General features: G+C 38.0%; 2 protein-coding genes, 1 non-coding gene and 1 pseudogene across 3 annotated transcripts; 2 read left to right on the forward strand and 2 right to left on the reverse strand.

Moving 5' to 3' along the window:
• The first annotated feature begins 811 nt into the window (after positions 1–811).
• On the forward strand, positions 812–7,555 carry LOC137737523 (auxin response factor 19-like). Its single transcript, XM_068477032.1, has 14 exons — positions 812–1,364; positions 1,719–1,837; positions 2,342–2,440; positions 2,539–2,595; positions 2,740–2,895; positions 2,971–3,055; positions 3,156–3,246; positions 3,432–3,596; positions 3,744–3,866; positions 4,048–4,123; positions 4,228–4,366; positions 4,644–6,490; positions 6,595–6,785; positions 6,947–7,555. Exons 1-14 carry the CDS (start codon positions 1,301–1,303, stop codon positions 7,083–7,085), a joined length of 3,351 nt encoding a protein of 1,116 aa, XP_068333133.1. The 5' UTR covers positions 812–1,300; the 3' UTR covers positions 7,086–7,555.
• Positions 7,556–8,254: 699 nt separating this feature from the next.
• On the reverse strand, positions 8,255–13,856 carry LOC137736905 (proteasome subunit beta type-6-like). Its single transcript, XM_068476219.1, has 8 exons — positions 13,623–13,856; positions 13,413–13,489; positions 12,521–12,576; positions 11,975–12,047; positions 11,552–11,663; positions 10,708–10,781; positions 9,106–9,180; positions 8,255–8,660 (listed from the first exon to the last, which is right to left on the reverse strand). The coding sequence occupies exons 1-8, from the start codon at positions 13,735–13,737 to the stop codon at positions 8,523–8,525; spliced, it is 720 nt and encodes a 239-aa protein (XP_068332320.1). The 5' UTR covers positions 13,738–13,856; the 3' UTR covers positions 8,255–8,522.
• A 94-nt stretch (positions 13,857–13,950) lies between these two features.
• Positions 13,951–14,022, reverse strand: TRNAP-AGG (transfer RNA proline (anticodon AGG)). The gene has a single exon. It is a non-coding gene; the product is annotated as a tRNA-Pro (tRNA).
• A 1,783-nt stretch (positions 14,023–15,805) lies between these two features.
• LOC137736068 (DExH-box ATP-dependent RNA helicase DExH10-like) lies at positions 15,806–20,226 on the forward strand (annotated as a pseudogene).
• Positions 20,227–22,060: the final 1,834 nt, after the last annotated feature.

Here is a 22,060-nt window from a genome sequence, read left to right on the forward strand (position 1 = left end):
ATCCTATATATACCTCCTTGAGAAAAGAATGAAAGTAGTCTAATTATTCTACACCAATACTCCTACACACACTTTTAAGTAATATTTTATATTAAAGACAACAACCCAAGCCCTTTTTTCTCTTAAAGCCCATAAACAATACAATTTTATAATTTTTAATGTTTAGCAAAAATTTAACTTTATCCCTTCCTAGCTAAATCTAGCTAGTTATTCTTCACAAGGTTAAGATAGCTACTTATTTAGCTAGATTTTTTTGTTAGTTCTCTCGAGGTGCCAACAATGAGATAGAAAATGAACTATCCATTTCCTAAGGGGACCTCTTTTTACTTCTCACATATCTTTTTAATTTTCAACCATTAGATCGGATGAATAGAAAAATATCAAAGAACAAAAATTAACAAACGGTGTATGAGAAGTAAAAATGAGCGTGTGAATAGCACACCCTTTTCCTAAAAGGTATTTAAAAAAAATGAGCTACTAGAGATTATTAACTTAGAGCAAGGCCATTTTTAATTGATAAGTTTGTAATAAGTTTAAATTATATGATGTGATTATTGATGATTTAATTATTAAATATTAATTAACGTGTTTATTTTTTATTTATAACATATTACCTAATTTGTAAATATAATCCAAAAAAAAAAATTAGGATAGTATTACTCTTTTACTCTTTTACTCTTTTACTCTTTTACTCTTTTCCTTAACTTTACTCCATAAGGTCAACTAAGAGCCAAAGCCCCATTTTAGTTAGTGCCATTTTCAAGGAACATCACAGAGAAATTATAAACGAATTGTTTATTTTGATGTAGAAAGAGAGAAAGTGAAAGAAAAGAAAGAGGGAGCAACTCAGCATTCGGAAGAAGAGAGAGAGAGAGAGAGAAGAAAGGCAGTGTCTGGGTGGTGTAGGGGAAGATAGGGGGCAAAGCTTCAGCATTTGGTCTCTCTTAGTCTCAGCAAGCCCTCCTTTTTCTCTGCCTCTCTGTTCCCTCCTTTTACTTCGCCGTTTCCCCCCCTTTACCTCGCCGGAAAAGCCCCTACCCTTTCCCGGGAAAGCTACAAACTTTTTCCGGGAATGTTTTTCTTTTCCATTTTTTTTCAATTTGTTTCGGGAGCTGCAGATTCTGCCGAGCTGATCTGAGCTCAGCTGATAGAGAACTTGGTCCGAGTGCGTCGTCCGGGAGCTGAGACGAGCTCGGAAAGCAGGTCTAATTCCTCGCCAATATATCTCCGGCGATATGCGCAAGTGAGACTCTCGGCGATTTATACAATTTCGTAAAAACCCAAGTCAGCATAGCAAACAATGAAGCCGCCGGCGAACGGCGCGGGAGCTTCCGTCGCCAACTGCGCATCCAATTCATGCCCAGGTCGGTGCTTTCTCTCTCTAGAACACTCAAATCGATTGACTCTCCCTCTCTCTAAAAACACGATATTAAAAAAGCAGCGGATGGATCGGTGGATCGATACAATTGCTGTGGATTTATTTGATTTGTCTGTTTATATCGTTTTGTTCGTTGCAAGTTTTATATACGGGACTCGGTAACTAACTGCCGCTGGCCGGCGGTTACGTTCTGAGATTCCCAGAATCCAGATTCTTACAACCTTTCAGTTGGTCTTTAATTTTCTTTCCCCCGTTTGCGTTTTCTCGGAAAACAAACGGAAAAGACGGGGGTTTTGTGCTGTGGTGGTCTCTGACGAATGGGTGGCCGACACGTGTGCAGGGGGAGAGAATGTAAAGAGGATAAACCCGGAGCTATGGCAAGCGTGCGCCGGGCCGCTGGTGAACTTGCCGCCGGCCGGGACCCACGTGGTGTACTTCCCTCAAGGCCACAGCGAACAGGTGGGTGGGTGTTTTTTATTGTGGATGTTGCTATCATGCGCCGCATCAGTGTTTATGCTTATCCTTCACATTCTGCTTTGCCATTTTTATGAACTCATGTTTTTTTGAGTTCATTTATCAAGCAGCTCTCTGTTAATAGCAATCTGTTGGTGGCCTTCCTTTTTTAAATTTTCCCAAAACATTTGGTTTTATGCATATATAAGTGCGTGTGTGTGTTATATATACACACACACACACACACACACACACGCACACACATTAAAACATTGAAATATTGTGGTCTACTGCTACTTTATTTTCCGAATAAAGCAATTGGTGTTGATGGGTTTTGAAATATTGTTACTGTTTTTGTTCAACAATTACTGTTGTAGGTAAGTTTTTATTTGGATTTAAGTAAATACGTTTATTATTGTTGTTTGTTTTTGGAGAATTTCCTGGGTGTTTTTTGTTTCTTCTTTTTGGAGGCGGTCTGTACTGATTTGTACCTGAAATTTCCGATTCCAGGTTGCGGCTTCTATGAAAAAGGATGCGGATGGTCAAATACCGAACTACCCGAATCTTCCATCCAAGCTACTTTGTCTCCTTCACAATGTCACCTTGCATGTATGGCTGATTTTATCTGCTTTAAGTATTACTTTGTAAACAGATTTGTATTCTTGATCATTTCTAATTGATTTTCTCATTTATGTTTCATTTACAAGGCGGACCCCGAAACAGACGAAGTTTATGCTCAGATGACACTTCTGCCCGTGTCATCGGTAAGGACTATGTTCGTAATGACTTGAAGATTATTACGTTCTTATAGTACTATGGGCATGCCTTTCTGTCACTTGATAATTTTCCATTGTTCTTTAGAAGGTAAAAGTTTCTGGAACCTCATTCATCAATTCGTTGTCGTGTAGTTTGACAAGGATGCACTATTGAGATCAGATCTTGCGCTCAAGACAAATAAGCCCCAACCAGAATTTTTCTGCAAAACATTGACAGCAAGTGATACAAGCACTCATGGAGGTTTCTCAGTGCCCCGACGTGCAGCAGAAAAGATTTTCCCTTCTCTCGTAAGCAAGTTTACATCATTCCCAGGGTTTTCCACGATAATTGCAAAGTTTTATAGTGTTTCATCTTCTACATAGGATTTCTCCATGCAACCACCTGCCCAAGAACTTGTCGCCAGGGATTTGCATGATACTGTTTGGACCTTCCGCCATATCTATCGTGGTTTGTTATCTTTTTATCCATTTGAATGTACATATATGGATGAACCGTTAATATCCTATTTCTAAACATCTCATGTCATTCCTTGATTTGCTTGATTCAGGGCAACCAAAACGCCACTTGCTTACAACAGGATGGAGCCTATTTGTTAGTGGGAAGAGGCTTTTCGCTGGTGATTCCGTCTTGTTCATCAGGTAATCACGATGAAATGGAAATCTTGGGATATTCTATTTTGGAGTATTAAATTTTCACCTGAAGTATGATTTATTGGTAAAAGTGCCTCTTTCAAGTTATACAGATGTATATTTTAGTTTCCTCTTCCCTATTTTGCACTGGAAAATAAGCAACTTCTTCTGATGGTCACACTTTTCATGATCAGGGATGAAAAACAGCAGCTTCTTTTGGGAATTAGACGAGCAAACAGGCAACCCACCAACCTATCATCTTCAGTATTGTCAAGTGACAGTATGCATATTGGAATTTTAGCAGCTGCAGCTCATGCTGCCGCTAATAATAGCCCCTTCACAGTATTCTACAATCCTAGGTTAACATCTATCAATTTTTTATTCCGAATGTATCATCTTTATTTTACGACTATAGAATCCTAATTGTGGGAGTGACTCACCTTTGTTATTACTCTTCGAATGAATTCACTATATATTATTTTTAAAGTATACTTTTCCAAATGCAGGGCTAGTCCATCAGAGTTTGTTATCCCTTTAGCCAAGTACTACAAGGCAGCATGTGGCAACCAACTATCACTAGGCATGCGTTTTCGTATGATGTTCGAAACTGAAGAGTCAGGGACAAGAAGGTAGTTGTATACTTGTATCTCAGTTTAAGTTCTATGTAGAATTTTAGTAATCTTGGCATCAGTGATCTGGTATGTAATTCACAAAATATACTTTAACGAACTAGAAATGGCCTGCGGAATATGATCATTTGCAAACCTTATGGTAGTGTAGGAGTTGAACATAAGAAATTTTGTTGCGCAGGTACATGGGTACAATTACAGGAATTAGTGATCTTGATCCTGTTAGGTGGAAGCACTCACAATGGCGTAATTTGCAGGTAAATGTGATGGAAACTTCTCGTTGCATCTCTTCCCTTTGTACTTACAGTCATCTTGTCGGTCATTGAAAATAACCCCTAATGCCTCACATTTCTTTGAATAGGTTGGTTGGGACGAATCAACTGCTGGGGAAAGGCGTAATCGGGTTTCAATTTGGGAAATTGAGCCTGTTACTGCGCCATTTTTCATCTGCCCCCCACCATTCTTCAGATCAAAGCGTCCCAGGCAACCAGGAATGCCAGGTAAAAGATATAATATATATTGAAGGATGAATTATACTAGTTCTTCCTCCTCCTATGATAAATGTTTGACCCTTGGACTTCAAGGGTATCTTTTTTGTGATCTTTTGTATGCTACAACAAACTATGATTGAATCATTTGGAGGCTTCATTATCCTTTTCCTTGCATGTTTTATACCCTCGTTTTGAGTCAGCCAAACACGCTGTTAGAAACTTAACTGCATTTTGAATTTGGAATTTTGGTGAAAAGACATCAATAACTTTGATTTTTCTTTCGCAGATGAGGACTATGATATGGATAATCTTTTCAAGAGAACAATGCCTTGGCTTGGTGATGATATGTCCATGAAGGATCCCCAGGTTCTACCTGGCCTAAACTTAGTCCAGTGGATGAACATGCAGCAAAATTCTTCCACAGGCAACTTCATGCAGCCAAATTATGTGCATTCGTATTCTGGTTCAGCTATGGAAAACCTTGCTGGAGCAGATCTTTCTCGGCAGTTGGGCTTGTCGGCTCCTCAAATACCTCAAATGAACAATTTACAATTCAATGGCCAGAGGCCACCTCAGCAAGTGCAACAGCTTGATCAGCTCCCAAAGCAGCCATCCTCATCGAGCCCGTTAGCATCCATGATACAACGTCAGCAACAGTTGGGAGATAATTCTCAACCACCCCGGCAAAATTCGGTCAATCAAACTCTGCCCTTGAGCCAAGTTCAGTCCCAGCTTTTGCAACCTCAGACCCTTGCCCAAAATAACAGTGGTGTTCTTCAGCAGCAATCGTCTGCTCAAAACCATCTTCAAAGAAACATACCTCAGAACCTACAGCAGCATCAGCAGCAGCAGCATCAACAACAAATTATGGGTCAAAATCAACAGCAGAGTTTTATTCAGTCTCAACCGCCAGATCAAATGAACCAACAGTTGCAACATCTTTCGGATAATCAGCTTCAGTTTCAACTGTTACAGAAGCTTCAACAGCAACAGCAGTCACTTTTAGCGCAGCAGGCACTGCAACATCCCGCCCAACATGTCCAACTCCAGGACCAGCAGAGGCAAATGTTTGATATGTCCCAGAGCTTCTCGAGGCCTTCTCCCACCCAAATGTTAGATATGCCTCAAATGGGACCAACCTCGCATCCTCAGTCAAGAACAATGCCACAGCAGATGACAAAGAATAGTCACAGCCAAGCTAATGTTCGGTTTTCTCAACCACCTCAGCAGCCAAAGCTGCAACAGCAGCAATCTGGTATGCTGCCTGAAATGTCTGGGCACATGGGACTCCCAAACACAACCACCAATCAGCTATCTACAGTGGGTAGCAATATGATGACAGCGGTTGCAGGAGCTGGGCAGTCTGGGATTACAGATGAGGTTCCATCTTGTTCAACTTCACCATCCACAAACAACGGCCTGAGTGTAATTCAACCGTTGATGAACAACAGATCCCACCGAAACTCATCAATAGGGGAGGACATAGCTCAGTCTGCCACCACAATATTGAGTTCCGGTGCCATAGACAGAATGCCATCTCATGGTAACTTGATGAAAGATTTCCAACATAAGTCTGAAGTTAAGCCGTCAGTGAACATTGCTAGGAATCAAAGTCAAGGAATTCTTGCGCCACAAGCATACATGAACGGTGCAGCGTCCCAGACAGATTACTTGGACACATCATCTTCAACAACTTCAGTTGGCCTCTCTCAGAATGATGTCCATTTACAGCAGAATAACGCCCCGTTACCTTTCCATCCACAATCAATGTTATTCAGAGAAGCCAGTCAAGAAGTGGAAGTTCTGGTAGATCAGAGAAACAATGTTCCGTATGGTTCTAACATTGATGGTCAAATAGGGATACCCTTGAATCCTGATCCTATGTTGGCCAAAGGCGTGGTGGGGTTAGCAAAGGATTTTTCAAATACTCTCTCTTCGGGTGGCATGCTTGGCAACTATGAAAATTCAAAAGATGCTCAGGTGGAACTTTCAACTTCAATGGTTTCCCAGTCCTTTGGAGTTCCTGATATGACATTCAATTCGATTGACTCAGCGATAAACGATAGCAGCTTTCTGGACAGCGGCCCATGGCCACCTGCTCCGCCATTTCAGCGGATGCGGACATACACCAAGGTTTGATATTTTAAATTCAAAACAAAAAAAGAATTGTGATACTATCCATTTCAAGCTTTTCAGATTATGTCTTTTGCTCTAACTTGGTTAATGTTTATGTATAGGTGTACAAACGCGGAGCTGTAGGGAGATCCATAGATATGACACGCTATTCAAATTATGACGAGCTTAAACAAGATCTGGCTCGACGGTTTGGTATAGAGGGACAGTTAGAGGACCGAGGGAGGGTAGGCTGGAAACTTGTGTATGTAGATCATGAGAATGATGTTCTGCTAGTTGGAGATGACCCTTGGGAGTAAGTCTTTCAATCTCATTTCTGCTCGAAATTTGAAATATATTATAAGCATACGTGCATCAAACGTCATTTTCTTGTTTGCAGAATTGTAGGCCAAAAGCGTAGGAGTCTTCATTTGTCATCGAAACTTGTTTCTTAACTAGTTGTTTTGCCTATTCCAGGGAGTTTGTGAACTGTGTTCGCTGCATCAAGATCCTTTCCCCGCAAGAAGTCCAGCAGATGAGTTTGGATGGAGATTTTGGTGGCAACGCTGTGCTCCCAAACCAAGCTTGCAGCAGCTCGGATGGTGGGAATGCCTAATGTAGCATGCCAATACGCTGACAGTTTTCTACCTAGTAGGAGCCTTACATGCTTGTAGGAAAATCTTTCACGGTAATCAGCACGGCATAAAGATCAAAGTTTGACCTTTCCGGTGACTTAGCCGTTACTAGTTGCTGGAGCAAGCAGTTTGAGAAGTGGTATTTCATGGTTAAGGTTGGCATCTAACTTTCTGGCCGAGCTCTTACATAAGCACGGGAGAGAAGCTGAAGTTCTGAACAGAGGATCCTAGTCCGAAATTTCTTGTGGTTCTAGTTGGTCCCGAGTTCTGTTCTAGGGAGGGCAAATTTCCGGCCTAGTGAACAATCTAGTACGGCATGTTTTATATTCGCGGATACAACGATGATGTCTGAAGTCAATTTTAAACTTCATTTGCCATTTTGCTTTTCAGATTGAAATTCTCCCACTCAAGTGCATTGTAAAAATCAGCAGCATGAAATGTTTGTCATGCAGTTCTCGGTGTATAAATGCGCAGAAATGAACTTTCTTAAATAAATTTTGCAAAATTTTGACTGATTAACGGTAATGGAATAATGTTCCCAAACACGTTAAGATCAATGTAGCAGCATAACCTAAGGCCTCGTTTGGTGTCAACGATTGGATCAGAATTGATAATCCACTCGATTCAATGTATGTTAAGGGGAAAAAATAGACATCAATTCTAAATGTATGTTAAAGGGAAAAAATAGACGTCAATTCTAAATTGTCGAAGTTGAAGGTAAAAGATGGATTAGTTAAGAAGAAACATGTCTCAACTGCGAGTTTGGGGAGTTTGGGAGTTAAGGCGTCCATTTTTCCTTCAACAAATAACTGAATCGAGTGAATTATCGTTTATCAATTCCGATCGAATCTTTGACACCAAAAGAAGCCTAAAAAGATAAATGAGTTCATGTTTTTCCCCGGATTTGCATGCATCAAGATTTGAATTGGATTAGATTGAGTCAAAACTGACTGCTCAACTTGGGATCGTCGAACCAGAGACTTGGATTCTGGACCTCGAGGAGAACTTCCCTGCAACGGTGGTATAAATCAAGTGTTGCAGGTGAGTTGTTCTGCAGGACCTCAACCCCCTATGTTTATGTTTCGATTTACCTGTGTATAAGATCTCTCTTTCGTCTAGCAATTCGAAGTACGAACATACAAAAGTAATATGGAACAAGTCACTTCAAATTTGAGATCAAATGATCCTACAAATGTAATAGTAACAATTTCAAGGGGATCCAGTCAAATTCTTTTATAAACTACTTATCGAGCAGGCAGCAAGATAAGCTCAATCAAATATGAGATGGTAATCTGAAACTGTCGAGTACAACTTTCGGAGTACAGACTGAAATCCCCGCAGTGAAGACCAGGGCAAGAGGAAGCGTATCATTCATGGTATCTCTGGGGTTTACCTAGTCTTACGGGAGACCACAATCTTCAACTTATCATCATGTCCGGACCAGATGAAGATGATGACAAGATATCCAGCAAAGAATTCTGGGGTTCAAGCTCCTCATGCCAGAGCGGAAGGGTGTCGCCTGGATAATAGTTTCTCGTCACCCCCTCTGAATTTATCTGCAAACAGCACATACAATCACGAGAATATAAGATAGAAAGAAGGCCATAAAAAATGAAAAACATACTTAGTCAATGGGTACTTTGGCAATTTTGGGACCAAAAAACCTGAAAGGCTTTAGTTCAATCCTCACTACCTCGATTAAACAGAACCAACACATTCATCGAATGGAAATAACAGCTATTCACTACTGTATAAAAACGCAACAGATTGTATGCTAAATAAGCTATACAGCTTAATTTCAAACTCATAAGAAGACCATGTCACTGAAATAACAAGCATTACGCAATTTCCTTTGTGTTTTGAACTAATTAGACAGTCTACAGATAGAAAACACATGCTCGGCAGACTATGGCTGCAGGTACATCAGTGTGGAACTAGATATTTCTATTCCCAAAACCATAAAGTAATTGCAGACTACAGTAGAATAAAAGAAAAACTCACAGTGACAGTTCGAACGACACCACCACTAGCACCATCTCGAGCAATAGCGAGGGAAACTGCTTTCACCACCAATTGCTGCAGTAAATTAATAGCAGTTGCTTTAAGTGAAAAAATTCTACAAAGTATTATCTCACCAAGGAAGAAATTAGTTTCAATGGACAAGGTGGATGCAATCAAGGAACTACATACTGATACAGAAGAATATTTTGAAGATGCAGAAATATATCAGTTAAAGATTGATGTTGAAAGAAATTAGGTTGTGTATAACCAAACTTATGAATGGAAAAACAGAAAACAAAATATTGGGATACATTTTTATCTCGACATTGGTACTCATTGGTACTCATTGGTAATATAATAGCATAAATATTTTAATTATTCCTGTATTTCATAATTATTCAAAGATAAGAATTACTTCTATGTTTATGAATATGAATCCAAACAAACAAGGGAATTAGTATATGTCCATTTATAAATTCTGATTTTTACCCAAATTCCAAGTTTATTTCCCTCGACCAAACATAGTGTAAGAATGAGAGAACATTCAGCCGGAACCAAGAGGAATTTGAGCAATTCTACGTAATATAACTTTAAGAAAGAATAACAGAGATTAAACAATAGTAACAAAAACAGTTCATGTTGCATTTCTTAGTATTAACTATTAAGCAATCAAGTAATCCATCATTTAACAATAGACACAAACAATTACACGCATACACCTTTACCAAAATAATCTCATTTTTTTATTTTAATAATTTATTGAAAACTGACTCCTATAGTACACAGGGAGTACCTGCGTAACATAAGCAAAATAAGATTCCAGGAAAAACAGAATCAGAGTTTTCAAAGGAGTGTTGAAGTCCTCTGAATCCACTCAAAAAACCATCTTAACAACTGATCCCTCAATTATAGCATAAGTGTGTTCCTTCAAAGGCTCTGCTACTTCTTTCAGGCCACAAATACCAGACTACACAAAGCTTCCAAATTCCAAACAACTATGTTAAATTTCTAGAAAAACTTGCCGTGCAACCTCAAAATCATCTGTGAACACTGAACAGAGACCTTGGCATAACTCATATATAACCACAAACTACGAAATAACACAAACTCATATTGATCAAGCTAGTGGACAACACGTACAAAATATGAGTCAGACTCTTCTATCATCTTGTGCATACATCTTTAGCCCCAAGGCGCAAAATCATCCCATGTAACATCAAATACTAATTTATAGTCAAAATCTTCTCCAGCAGGTGGCCCTCCTAAAGAGCCATTCACAAGGACACTACACAATGACTTCCACATTTCCTTCAAAGAGAAAAAAAAACCTATGTTCCTTCCAAAATACCAAAATAGCAGTCCAAGTAAACCAATTACCACCACAAGACCAGCCACCCAACTTCCCTATTACCCTAACTAAAACACCATACAACAAAGTAAACATCGTACACAATACTACAAGCAATTTTGGATCTCACTAATTTATTTCTCATTGTCACAATGATGAATGAATCAAACCTTGGTACATTATTAATCAGAAATATCAAGGAAGCCAGCATTGAAGCAGTACAAAAAAATGTCAGAAACATAAAGACTACATACCTCAGCTTCCTCTTTGGTCATTCCTTCCTTCCACTCTTGATCAAAGAAACCATACAGATAAGTGGAGCCAGATCCTGGATGACACAAAGATCTTGAGTACTTCAAGCCACTAGTTAATGGTAATTCAATAGCATTAAGTGGCAAGAAAAATTAAAGTAGAGGACCTGTGCATTTACTCAACTATAAAAATTCAAGTAGAGTTGAAAGTTCAAATTATTTTACACCGCATGATGATACCTTGTCAGAAAGAATTTTCTATTAACGCCAACTGAAAGGGCTAAATATAGCCCCGTCCAGAATTATAGCCTTGCAAAATATTATTTTTAAATGACCAGTGTCAAGCCATATTAATATACCATCTCCAACCAAAGGGGCTAAACATAACCTCCTCAATAATTTATTAGTTTTAAGTTTATACTTTAAATTTATTAGTTAATTTCATTAAACTACCTTTTAATGTTTTCAAATCGGGTTACATTTGGCCAGCCTGATGCCTCTTTGGCCAAATAATAGCCTAGTGGGCTCTATGGAATTATAGCCCAGCCTTCGGTTGGAGATGAATTTTTGGACAAATTAGGCCATTTTTTGGCTTTTGGAACTTTAGCCCTCTCCACTAGAGATGGTCTCACTATGCTCAACGAGAAAGCAACCTAAAACAAAGAGTAATATAGAAATTTACACCAACTCATAAGCAAATGCAGAAAAGTTTCATATGATATAAAGGAGAAAAAAAAATAATTGCAGGGAAAACCATTTCAACCATGACAAGGAAACCAACAAGAGAAATATAGAAAACAAAATAGAAGATCTTTATAAAGAACATATGTGAGTTATAAAAACACACCTCCAATAGCAAAAGGCTGCTCTAAAATTGTCCCTCCGAGTGGTACTCCATATATTTTACCTCCTTCATACTTGTCCCAACCACCAATAATCATGCCAGTTTGTAGCATATTCTACCAAATATAGAAAGAATACATAAGAAATACGAAATATACTAGCAAATAGTTACACATGAAGCCGCAATCATGACTTATACAAATGATGAAATCACAAACAATATCTGAAAGGAAAAGATTACTACATATATCATTAGAATTTTATATTATAAAATATTTCCAGAATTTTTTTAAATTACAATCAGATGCCATATTCTTGAAGAGGGGTTTCACACAATAGAAAAGATTTAACTCATTAGGAGGGAAAACAAACTAAAACACAGCCTGACGCACGGGTTGTGCAAGGAAAAGGAATACCAGAGACAAACCTTGTTATTGTATGCGAACAACCTGATAAGGTTTGCAGCAACCTTGACTGTTGCAGGCTGGCCCAGCTGTATCCTACACAAATCGAAACTTTTGACTGATAATTGCAACAAAAAATTAAAAATTCTTACCACCACAAGTTTCAAATGTTTACAACTTCAACCTCTAAAGCATAACTTTGAAAACTATTTATCAGGTTGCACAATGTTTAATGTTTCATTTAATTTCCAGCAAGAAAACTCAAACAAAGAAAATGCATTCAGCAAGCCCAAAAAGCATATGATGCCACAAAATGAAGTCCATTAGATGAACAAAAAATCTTTGAAAATCATCGTAGGTTGGGTGCAACAAAATGCTTCCCAAAAGTACTCCAGTCTGCTTGGAATTATGTCTTTAAGAGTTATTGCCAAAATTAAGTATGTCAAAATTATATAGTTGAAAGCCACTGAAAACACCTACGAAAATAAGAAAAAAATATGCACAATTCTTATACAAAGGGGAAGATAAAAAACAGTTAGTTTAAAACCAGCAGTTGCTCTGTCACTTACGTGTGCTGATGGAGAAAGTGACGCACGTAATCAGACACAATTTGAGAATCTGCAGCCTGGGAATAGAATGGTAGACAGATTAATGACAGAATACAGAAACTACAGAGTTTTTTACAGAAAAGGCCTTGTTGCTTAACTATCGAACAATGTTCCTGAGATATTGAATGATTCAAAAACAAAATAACACAACAATAGTAAAGGGAAATAAGGATTGAAATAGGTAGAAGCGGTTACGAAGCTGCGTCTACAAAAGATCCTGTGGATGATATTAGGACTAGATACGACCATGAAACATAAGAGAATTCATGGGGTCTATTGCACTTAGTTTCTTATGAAAATCCATGTAGCCAACCCCAAATAAGGTTTAAGGGTGTGTGGAGTCGAGGTATTCTTTTTACTATGACATGCTAAAGCCCAAAGATCCAACCAGCCACCAAACAATCCCTCAGTTTGCCTAAAATCTGGAAAACGTAAGGCTCTAAACAAACAAGAGTTACGAGATCATAACGGAGGACATCCCAAAGGCTATTACAGAACTTTCCTATACCCTCTAAGTAATTTTGTTGTCAGGATTGCGTCAACTACATCTCCGAAATCTTATAATCAACTTGGTTTTGTGTATAACTAATTAAGATAGTTCAATTATTTTACCATCAAATTGAACAAAGCATAATATTAATACAAGACATAACAATAATAACTTATTAAATTTCCTCTTTCTCTTGCCTAAGGCCAACAGCTTGAGGGGCGGAACACCATTTAATCCTCATACATGTATGCAAACAACAGAAATCACAAGCATTCACAAAAAAAAAAAACAAAAAAAAAAAAAAAAAACATCAAATTTGTTCAGTAAGTAGCCAAAAAAAAGGAAGCAGAGAGAAATAGATACCGATCCGGAGCGGCACAAGTAGACATTATCAGTGAGCTGAGTAATCTTGTCGGATGCTCGATTCGCAACATAAACACCTAAAATCATCCACAAAAATCAACCAAATTCCGCCCAAAAGTCAAATAAAATTGGGAAAAGGAGCTCAAGTGCTTCGCCCTACAAAAACCAAAAGAGAGGGAAGGAGAGAGGGATGGTATGAAGGTATTTTACCAGTGCTGGTACGAGAATCGGCGCCGAGGACGACGCCGCCATTGTAGGTGACGCCGATGATGGTGGTGCCCATGGAGTGAGGGGCATTAAGGTCATTCTGTATCGACTGATCCATCCTTGAGGAAAATCGTAACGCCTAGTGGGGAAGGGAAGAGGGTCACAGACTCACAGATAGGTAGCAGAGAGAGAGCTGAGGAAGTCGGAGAGACCAAATACTGCTCCTGCTGCTTTGCTTTCTTGTGCGAGAGGAAAACATAAAAAATAAATTTAAAAAAAAAAAAAACACACACACACACATACAAAAGGAGGAAAAGAATTAAAAAGTGTGGGGGCATTCCGAGAATTGAACTCGGGACCTCTCGCACCCTAAGCGAGAATCATACCACTAGACCAAATGCCCTTTGTTGTTACTTCGTTGCCAATTGTCCTAAATAAAGTAATTTACATATAGTGAATAGTATGAATCAGTATCTATCTACTAACAAACTCTCTATGTCAACCAAAAGATAGTAGAAAAACAATTTTTTCCTCTATTTATAATTCAATAAAAATATTTAAAAAATCATAAGCGTTAAGATAATTTCGGACAAAAAGAATTTTACTATTTTTCTCTTTTTCTTCACCAACATATTATCATAACATTCCACCCTAACCCCTGTTAAAAAAACAAAAAAAAACTGGTCTCACAGACAAAGTGTGTGGATTTAGGCTAGTATATGATTATAAAAACATTTTTGGTATACAAGTGGTTTGTGGTTTAAGTAGTTAAAATTCACGAACACAATATCGTTTACTAATGGAAGTATACCGGAGCATAATGTTCTATTGTGTGGCTACTATGTGCATAGGTGATTGGCGTACAAGAGTAGAGTGATATTGATATGATTACACGTCACGAGATATAAGTAATTCAAGTGTCGTAATATGAATGAATATTTATTGATACTTGATGTTGTGGTATAACGAGTAAACGTAACCATAATGTAGATAGACTAGATAACAGAAGAGGATACATAAAGATTAAAACAATGTTGTGGTATAACGAGTAAACGTAACCATAATGTAGATAGACCAGATAACAGAAGAGGATACATAAAGATTAAAACCCCACATAAGCTAAGGCTATTTATTTGCTGCAAAGAGGCCGTAGGGATAAAAAAAAAAAAAACTCATGGTAACTTGTTGAGCAAAGTTTATTGGGTAAAATGGGAATATTTTTGAAGAATCATGTCCGACTAAGAGAAATCATAGTCTGAACCATTCCTCTTGATTGCACGGATGTTCACCTTGCCTAAAAATGTTTGAACAAAACAAAAAAACCCAACATATCTGCCATTTGATTTGGTCATGGATCCCGTGGAAATGTAGAGGACCTTTTTATTCTCTCCTCCATCAGATGGCGATGAATGTATTGTTTGCTTTTAGTCCATCTTTATAGCGTTTTCGTGTTGCGTAGAATCACATTTCTATATATGCATTAACTAATCTCAATGACCTCTTTTAAGTGGAATCGAATTTCAGTTAAACTTTATCTAATAGTGAATCTTACTTTAAGGTTCACATGCTCTAGGTTTTTTTAATTGGTTTGATAGTACAATTTTAATCTTTTTCCATGAAAGTCACATTAAAAGTAGGGTATCCGATTTGGTGAAAACCAAGCGCCGTTATTTGGATAGCTCTGCAACAGACGGTAAAACCCTAATTGCCAGGAATTGGCTCTTCCGATAAAACCCTAACTTTGATTTGAACACTTGTCCTATAGTACCGTACACTATATGTCAAGCTAGGGCCTTGTTTCTCACAGGGGAAAGCTCGGTTTCAGCATTCAGGTACGCCAATTTCAGACCAGAAATTGCTCTCCTCTCTCTCTCTCTCTCTCTCTCTCTCTCTTCCCATTTTCGTCTAAGTTCTCACAATTTTCGTGGAATTTGGGTTAACTTAATTAATCTGAATCTTCCTTAGGGTAACCTAGCTGACGCTGGTCATACGTGCAATGGCTACCTGAAATCCAAAAGCAATTTCTTTTTTAAATAAAAAATGAAATCCAAAAGCAATTTTTGGAATATTTGTGACGATTATATTCTTCCAAGTATTGGGTCCTATTGATTTTCCTCCAAAAAAAGACAAGGTAAATTACTTTTGTGTTGAACGAACGACATTTTGTTTCATCTGCAGAAGGAAAATCCAATATTATTAGTAGGAGAATTTGTTGGGTTTAGCTGAGAAGTGGATGTAGTTTTAGTGATGGAAGAATCTCCAACGCCTGCGAAACGAAAAGAACCTGAAGCGTCAGAGATCACAGAAACTCCCACCGATGAATCTCCCCTGAAGCGACGCCATTTGACTCGAACATGTGTGCATGAGGTTGCAGTTCCCAGTGACTACGCTTCGACCAAGGATGAGTCGGTTTATGGAACCCTTTCAAATCCTCTGTATACTGGCGAGGCGGCCAAGACATACCACTTTACCCTTGACCCCTTTCAGCAAATTTCTGTGGCATGCTTAGAACGGAAGGAATCGGTTTTGGTCTCCGCCCATACTTCAGCTGGTAAGACTGCAGTCGCAGAGTACGCGATTGCCATGGCTTTTAGAGACAAGCAGAGGGTTATATATACTTCGCCATTGAAGGCTCTGAGCAACCAGAAGTATAGAGAGCTCAGCCAGGAGTTTGAAGATGTTGTTGGATTGATGACTGGAGATGTTACACTCTCACCAAATGCTAGTTGTTTGGTTATGACTACTGAGATCCTTAGGGGAATGCTTTACAGGGTTCGGAGGTTTTAAAGGAAGTCGCCTGGGTTATCTTCGATGAAATTCATAACATGAAGGATCGTGAAAGAGGGGTTGTTTGGGAAGAGAGTATTATATTTATGCCTCCAGTTGTTAAAATGGTTTTTCTTTCAGCCACAATGTCGAACGTAACTGAGTTTGCAGAGTGCATTTGTAATTTGCACAAACATCCTTGTCATGTGGTGTACACAGATTTTCGACCAACTCCTCTGCAGCATTACGTTTTTCCGGTGGGTGGGAATGGGTTGTATCTTGTGGTGGATGAGAATGAACAATTCAGGGAGGAAAATTTTGTGAAGCTTCATGATACTTTCTCAAAGCAAAAGTTGGGTGATGGTCACAGAAATAACAAGGCTAGTGGGAGACTTGCAAAAGGTGGGAATGCATCCGGGGGTTCAGACATATTCAAAATTGTGAAGGTGTGCTCTTCAACTTTAACTTTCGTTCTTCCCTCTTGAAGGTTTGCTCTTCCTTCCAAAGGTGGTTTTTCTAGTATTTGAAAAAATACCATGAAAAAATATTACATCTTTTTACCTGTTATTAGTTCCAATAAGTATAATTATTCTTGTCCAAAAAATATTACATCTATTTACCTATTCTTGTCCGAAAAGTAATTTGGTCATTGTTTAGAGTATTGAGTAGGACATCTAAAGATTATAGTTATAAGAACAAAGAGAAAGAAAGAAAAAAGAAAAGTAGAGTATAAAATGCTCTCATAGCGTAATGTTTTCTTTAGTAGCTTGTTTGGCAAGTTGCCTAAAGGCTGGGTTATCACATGGACTGTTAGAAATGAGGCTGCTCCCCACATTCAAGGCTCTTAGAGCAAATACTTCTATATTGATCCAACAAATTTTGGTGCTTTATTCAATTGACATCACTCATATGCCTGTCTTTCTTCGTTCATTCGCTCATTTACTTATTTAATACCACTTTTATGCCATAAATTTTCAGATGATTATGGAACCGAAATTTCAGCCAGTTATAATTTTCAGCTTCAGTAGAAGAGAGTGAACAACATGCGATGTCCATGTCTAAGCTTGATTTTAACAGCCAAGACGAAAAGGATGCTGTTGAACAGGTTTTTCGTAATGCAATACTCTGCTTAAACGAGGAAGACAGGGAGTTGCCTGCTATTGAGTTGACGCTGCCACTTCTTCAGTGAGGAATTGCTGTTCATCATTCCGGCCTTCTTCCTGTTATCAAGGAACTGGTAGAACTTCTCTTCCAAGAAGGCCTTGTAAAAGCCCTTTTTGCTACTGAGACAGTAAGAATCTTTCTTAAGCACCTTTTTCCTTCTGTTTCGGTCTCCTTTTTCATATATTTAGTTTAGAGCTGTACCTTACTTAGTTTCTTTCTGTCTTAGATGTGAAGATAATAATTAATTTCTTTCTATCAATATCTGTACTTTGTGAACAGTTTGCAATGGGCTTAAATATGCCAGCAAAAACTGTTGTTTTCACAGCTGTTAAGAAGTGGGATGGTGATAGTCACCGGTATATCGGATCTGGTGAGTATATCCAGGTAAGTGAAGAGTTTTTTTGCTTTTCTTTAGGAGAAATAATAAGTGAAAATGACATGTGTCTGTATATTTGTGCGTGCTACATGATTATTTTCTTTTTCTGATTATTAACTATTATCTTAATTGCTCTAGATGAGTGGAAGGGCTGGGCGTCGTGGCAAAGATGAGCGGGGTATTTGTATCATAATGATTGATGAACAGGTGATTCTACTAGTAGTCATCTTTCCGTAGTATACAAGTGCTACTCACTAATTTCTGTATAGATTCAAAATTGATAAATTTAACATTATACATCAATCATTGGAAGTCCTTCCATATGTTGAGGTCTTCCATTTAGTCACCTTGAGTTTAACTGTTCCTTTGCTTTGTTATGTTTTATTGTCCTATATTTTCGGAGCTAAATTCATATTTATAAAGGGTATAATGAGAAAGACCCCTTTTATTTATTTATGCTTGGGTATAATGAGAAAGATCCCTTTTATTTATTTATGTTTGGTTATATCACATGAATTCTATCGCAGCCCAGTGTGATGTTGAACAAGCAAGAAAGCCATTTACTTTCATAAGTCATGAAATGAATTCTTACCTTGTTACTTTTTGCAGATGGAAATGAACACACTCAAGGATATGGTTTTGGGTAAACCAGCTCCTTTAGTTAGTACTTTCAGACTCAGCTATTACTCAATTTTGAATTTGTTGAGCCGTGCGGAAGGCCAATTCACAGCTGAACACGTGATAAAGAATTCATTCCACCAATTTCAGTATGAAAAGGTTTCTATGGAATCACATATTTTATTTGTTCTGCACCAGAATCTGGTGCATAATGACTAACCACTACAGATCTTTCTCTCATATTTAGGCTTTACCTGGTATAGGGGAAAAGGTCTCGAAGCTTGAGGAGGAAGCAGCATTGCTTGATGCATCAGGAGAGGTTGTCTTTCCGCCTCAATTTCAAATTTGTTTTTTTTGTTATTGTTGCATGCTTATGGGTTAACGTTTTATGTGCAGGCTGAAGTTGCTGAGTATCATAAGATAAAACTTGATATAGCTCAACTTGAGAGGAAAATGATGTCAGAGATAACAAGACCTGAAGGAGTTCTGTATTTTCTTCTTCCTGGCCGCCTGGTATGTGCTGAGAATGGTCAAGCTATTTGAAATTTTGCAAACTTATTGCAGTTGTTTTCTAATAGCATTTAAATTGGATAATGTAGTCTCTTAGTTGAAATTTAACCTTTACTTTGTGTAGATGCGTATTTAATAGCTTTGGAACTGAAAAATGCGGTCTAAAGTTTTTTCTTCTAATTTCTGTTTGATGCTTAGATATGTGTTCTGATTGAAGTGCTATTCTGTCAGACACAATAAGAAAATATTTACTTTTTTTCTTGTCGCACTGATGTCTTACCTAATCATTTATTGATATTAATTTTTCATTTTATGTCTTGTCTTTAAGCTTCTATGTTCACTTCAATTATATGGTAGCTTAAGGTCTATGGCTGCGTCACCTTGATAGCTTGTAAAACTTAGAAATGCAAATGTTAATTTTCAACTACAAGGGTTGAAGGTCATGTCTTTGCCTGTTCTTCAGAAAGTGTTTTTCTTTACGCAGGTCAAGATTAGGGAAGGTAGTACAGATTGGGGCTGGGGAGTTGTAGTTAATGTGGTTAAAAAGCCGTCATCCGGGTTAGGCACACTGTCCTCGCACGGTGGTGGGTATATAGTGGATACTTTGCTCCACTGTTCTCCTGGTTCAAGTGAGAACAGTTCACAGCCAAAACCTTGTCCTCCTCATCCTGGAGAAAAGGGTGAAATGCATGTAGTAAGTTCATGCACTTGAAGCAACTGAATTGTAAAGTTCAGATGTGGTTCATTAAGTTTTCAAGTAATTGAATTGGTTTTTCTGGGGTTCCTGATATTTCTTTCCCTTTGTTTTAGGTCCCTGTACAATTGTCCCCGATTTCTGCTCTAAGCAAACTCAGAATATCAATCCCTTCTGATTTGCGGCCGTTGGAGGCGAGGCAAAGTATTCTTCTAGCTGTTCAGGAGCTGGGAACTCGTTTTCCACAAGGCCTTCCAAAGCTGAATCCTGTAAAGGTAATAATGATCAACTGTCTTTGGCACATTGGGGCAAAAGACTTTCTGTCTACCATATTATTACGACAGTTTCCTGTTGTCAAAAGACTTTCTGTCTACCACATTGGGGCAAAAGACTTTCTGTCTAGCATTTTAAATAATTTTAACCCGAATGTTATTATTATTTTGTTTCTACAATCAACCCCGTATGGCCCGATTTATTAAATTTATTAAAAATAACCTGTAATCCCTTAATTTGATAATGAATCCAAAATTATTAACCTGAAGATCACCTTTGAACATTAACGATTCAATAATTTATTTTTATACTTTAAACCGTTGACATACTTTCGTAGTAACGAAGCTCTCACACTTGAGTTCCCGATGAACCTCAAATCCATTACACTTAAATCAGCATATTGCATTATGTGTTTTTGCAGGAACCTCTCCTTTATGAACTAAACATTCATAAACTAAATTGAACATGTAGTTTCAAATTTAGTGTCTTTGAAACCCGAAGTTTTCATAAAACAATACACCCATGAAAACCCAACGTTTTTCATGAAAACCATGTCTTAGAACTCGAATGTTCTAACTTAGATGCTTATGGATGATTCATTCCCATAACACCAAACACAATATTGTTCCCTCCAATTTAGTGGATTGTCGAACTGTCACAAGTTCGATTTCCCTTATTTGGACATTTCTAAGAGAAACCACTTTATGTGGGGTACAAGACGTGAATCTCCACTTGAATATTAAGAAGCTGAGAAACCACTGAAGCCAACAATGGCATAGAAGAGCTGAATAAGCCTCCGCCATGATCTTTATTCGAAGACTTATGCTTGAAGCATTACAAACGAAAGTACGTCCCAAACAAGGATTCCATGGCTCTTTGGCTTGCTCCTATAAACCGTCTAATCATGAAAGACATTGCCTGAAGCACACCATGATTACGTCTATGAATGAGTACAATTCTGAAGTTTATAAATCCGATCGAATTTTGAGTGGAGAATACTTTTCTCATCCTTCCATATTTCTAACTTGCTACTGAAGCAATAGTGTAGAAAACGGAAGTTTACCAAATTCTTGGATCTATTTACTACCACAACATATGGTAGAATCAAGGCCTGCCAAGGTGTGGCATCATGCTCAAAGCATGATCCTTGGCACCTAAGACCTAAAACTTCAAGAATAAGGGATAGTATTCCCAAAGCTTAGCCTTGCAGAATCTAGTAGTCAATATGTGAGACTAATCTTGCTCCACCAAACATTGTTGGAAGAGCAGAATTTTGACATGGATGACCTTGTTGGTTGAATCCTTTTAGTAAACCATTTACTTTGTGTACATTTTTCCATGTTCTTGGATTCATGTTTAGTGTATGTTTTACTTATGGATAATCTTATTGATATTGTCCTCAAATATGAGTTAATTGAATCATGTTTCTTAATACATATGATCGATTCAACTAAACACATGATTAGGTAGGAATGTGGGAAAGTTAGTTGTCTAGATGAATGCGATACTACGCACACTAACTTTACACTTAAATCACATCTTTAACAATGACTTCAGGTCTATCCAACTTAATTAAGAGCATTTGGCACACTCCTCGTTGTATGAATGGTACTAAATTACCATGTAAAGGACCTTAAATTCTCCCTGTTGTTGAGTTCTTAAGGATATTCGAGAGAACAATGATCATCAATGGAACCACTAAAGAAAATAGAGTGAAACATCTTCGCACCACCTCCAAAAATGAGTCTGAAGCTTTGATTTGGGGCCAATAGGTTGTCCCCTAACTGGGAATACACCACATGTGGTCGGCCTGGAGCTTGGTGATTGAGCAGTTTACTTGTTTTGGCACAACCTTTTGGGACACTTAGGTTAAACAATCATGCTACGACGTATCTCATTACTCGAAGTAAGGATATTGTGCCTACAAGCACACTTTGCCAAGCCTGCTCATTAGGGAAATTGATTTCTATATCATCCCTCGCAAAGATACGAAATTACCTTTCTTTTCACAGTGAATTCAAGGGAATATATGTGGACTAA

This window comes from Pyrus communis, chromosome 6 (genome assembly GCF_963583255.1).
Source record: "Pyrus communis chromosome 6, drPyrComm1.1, whole genome shotgun sequence".
Lineage (NCBI taxonomy): Eukaryota > Viridiplantae > Streptophyta > Magnoliopsida > Rosales > Rosaceae > Pyrus > Pyrus communis.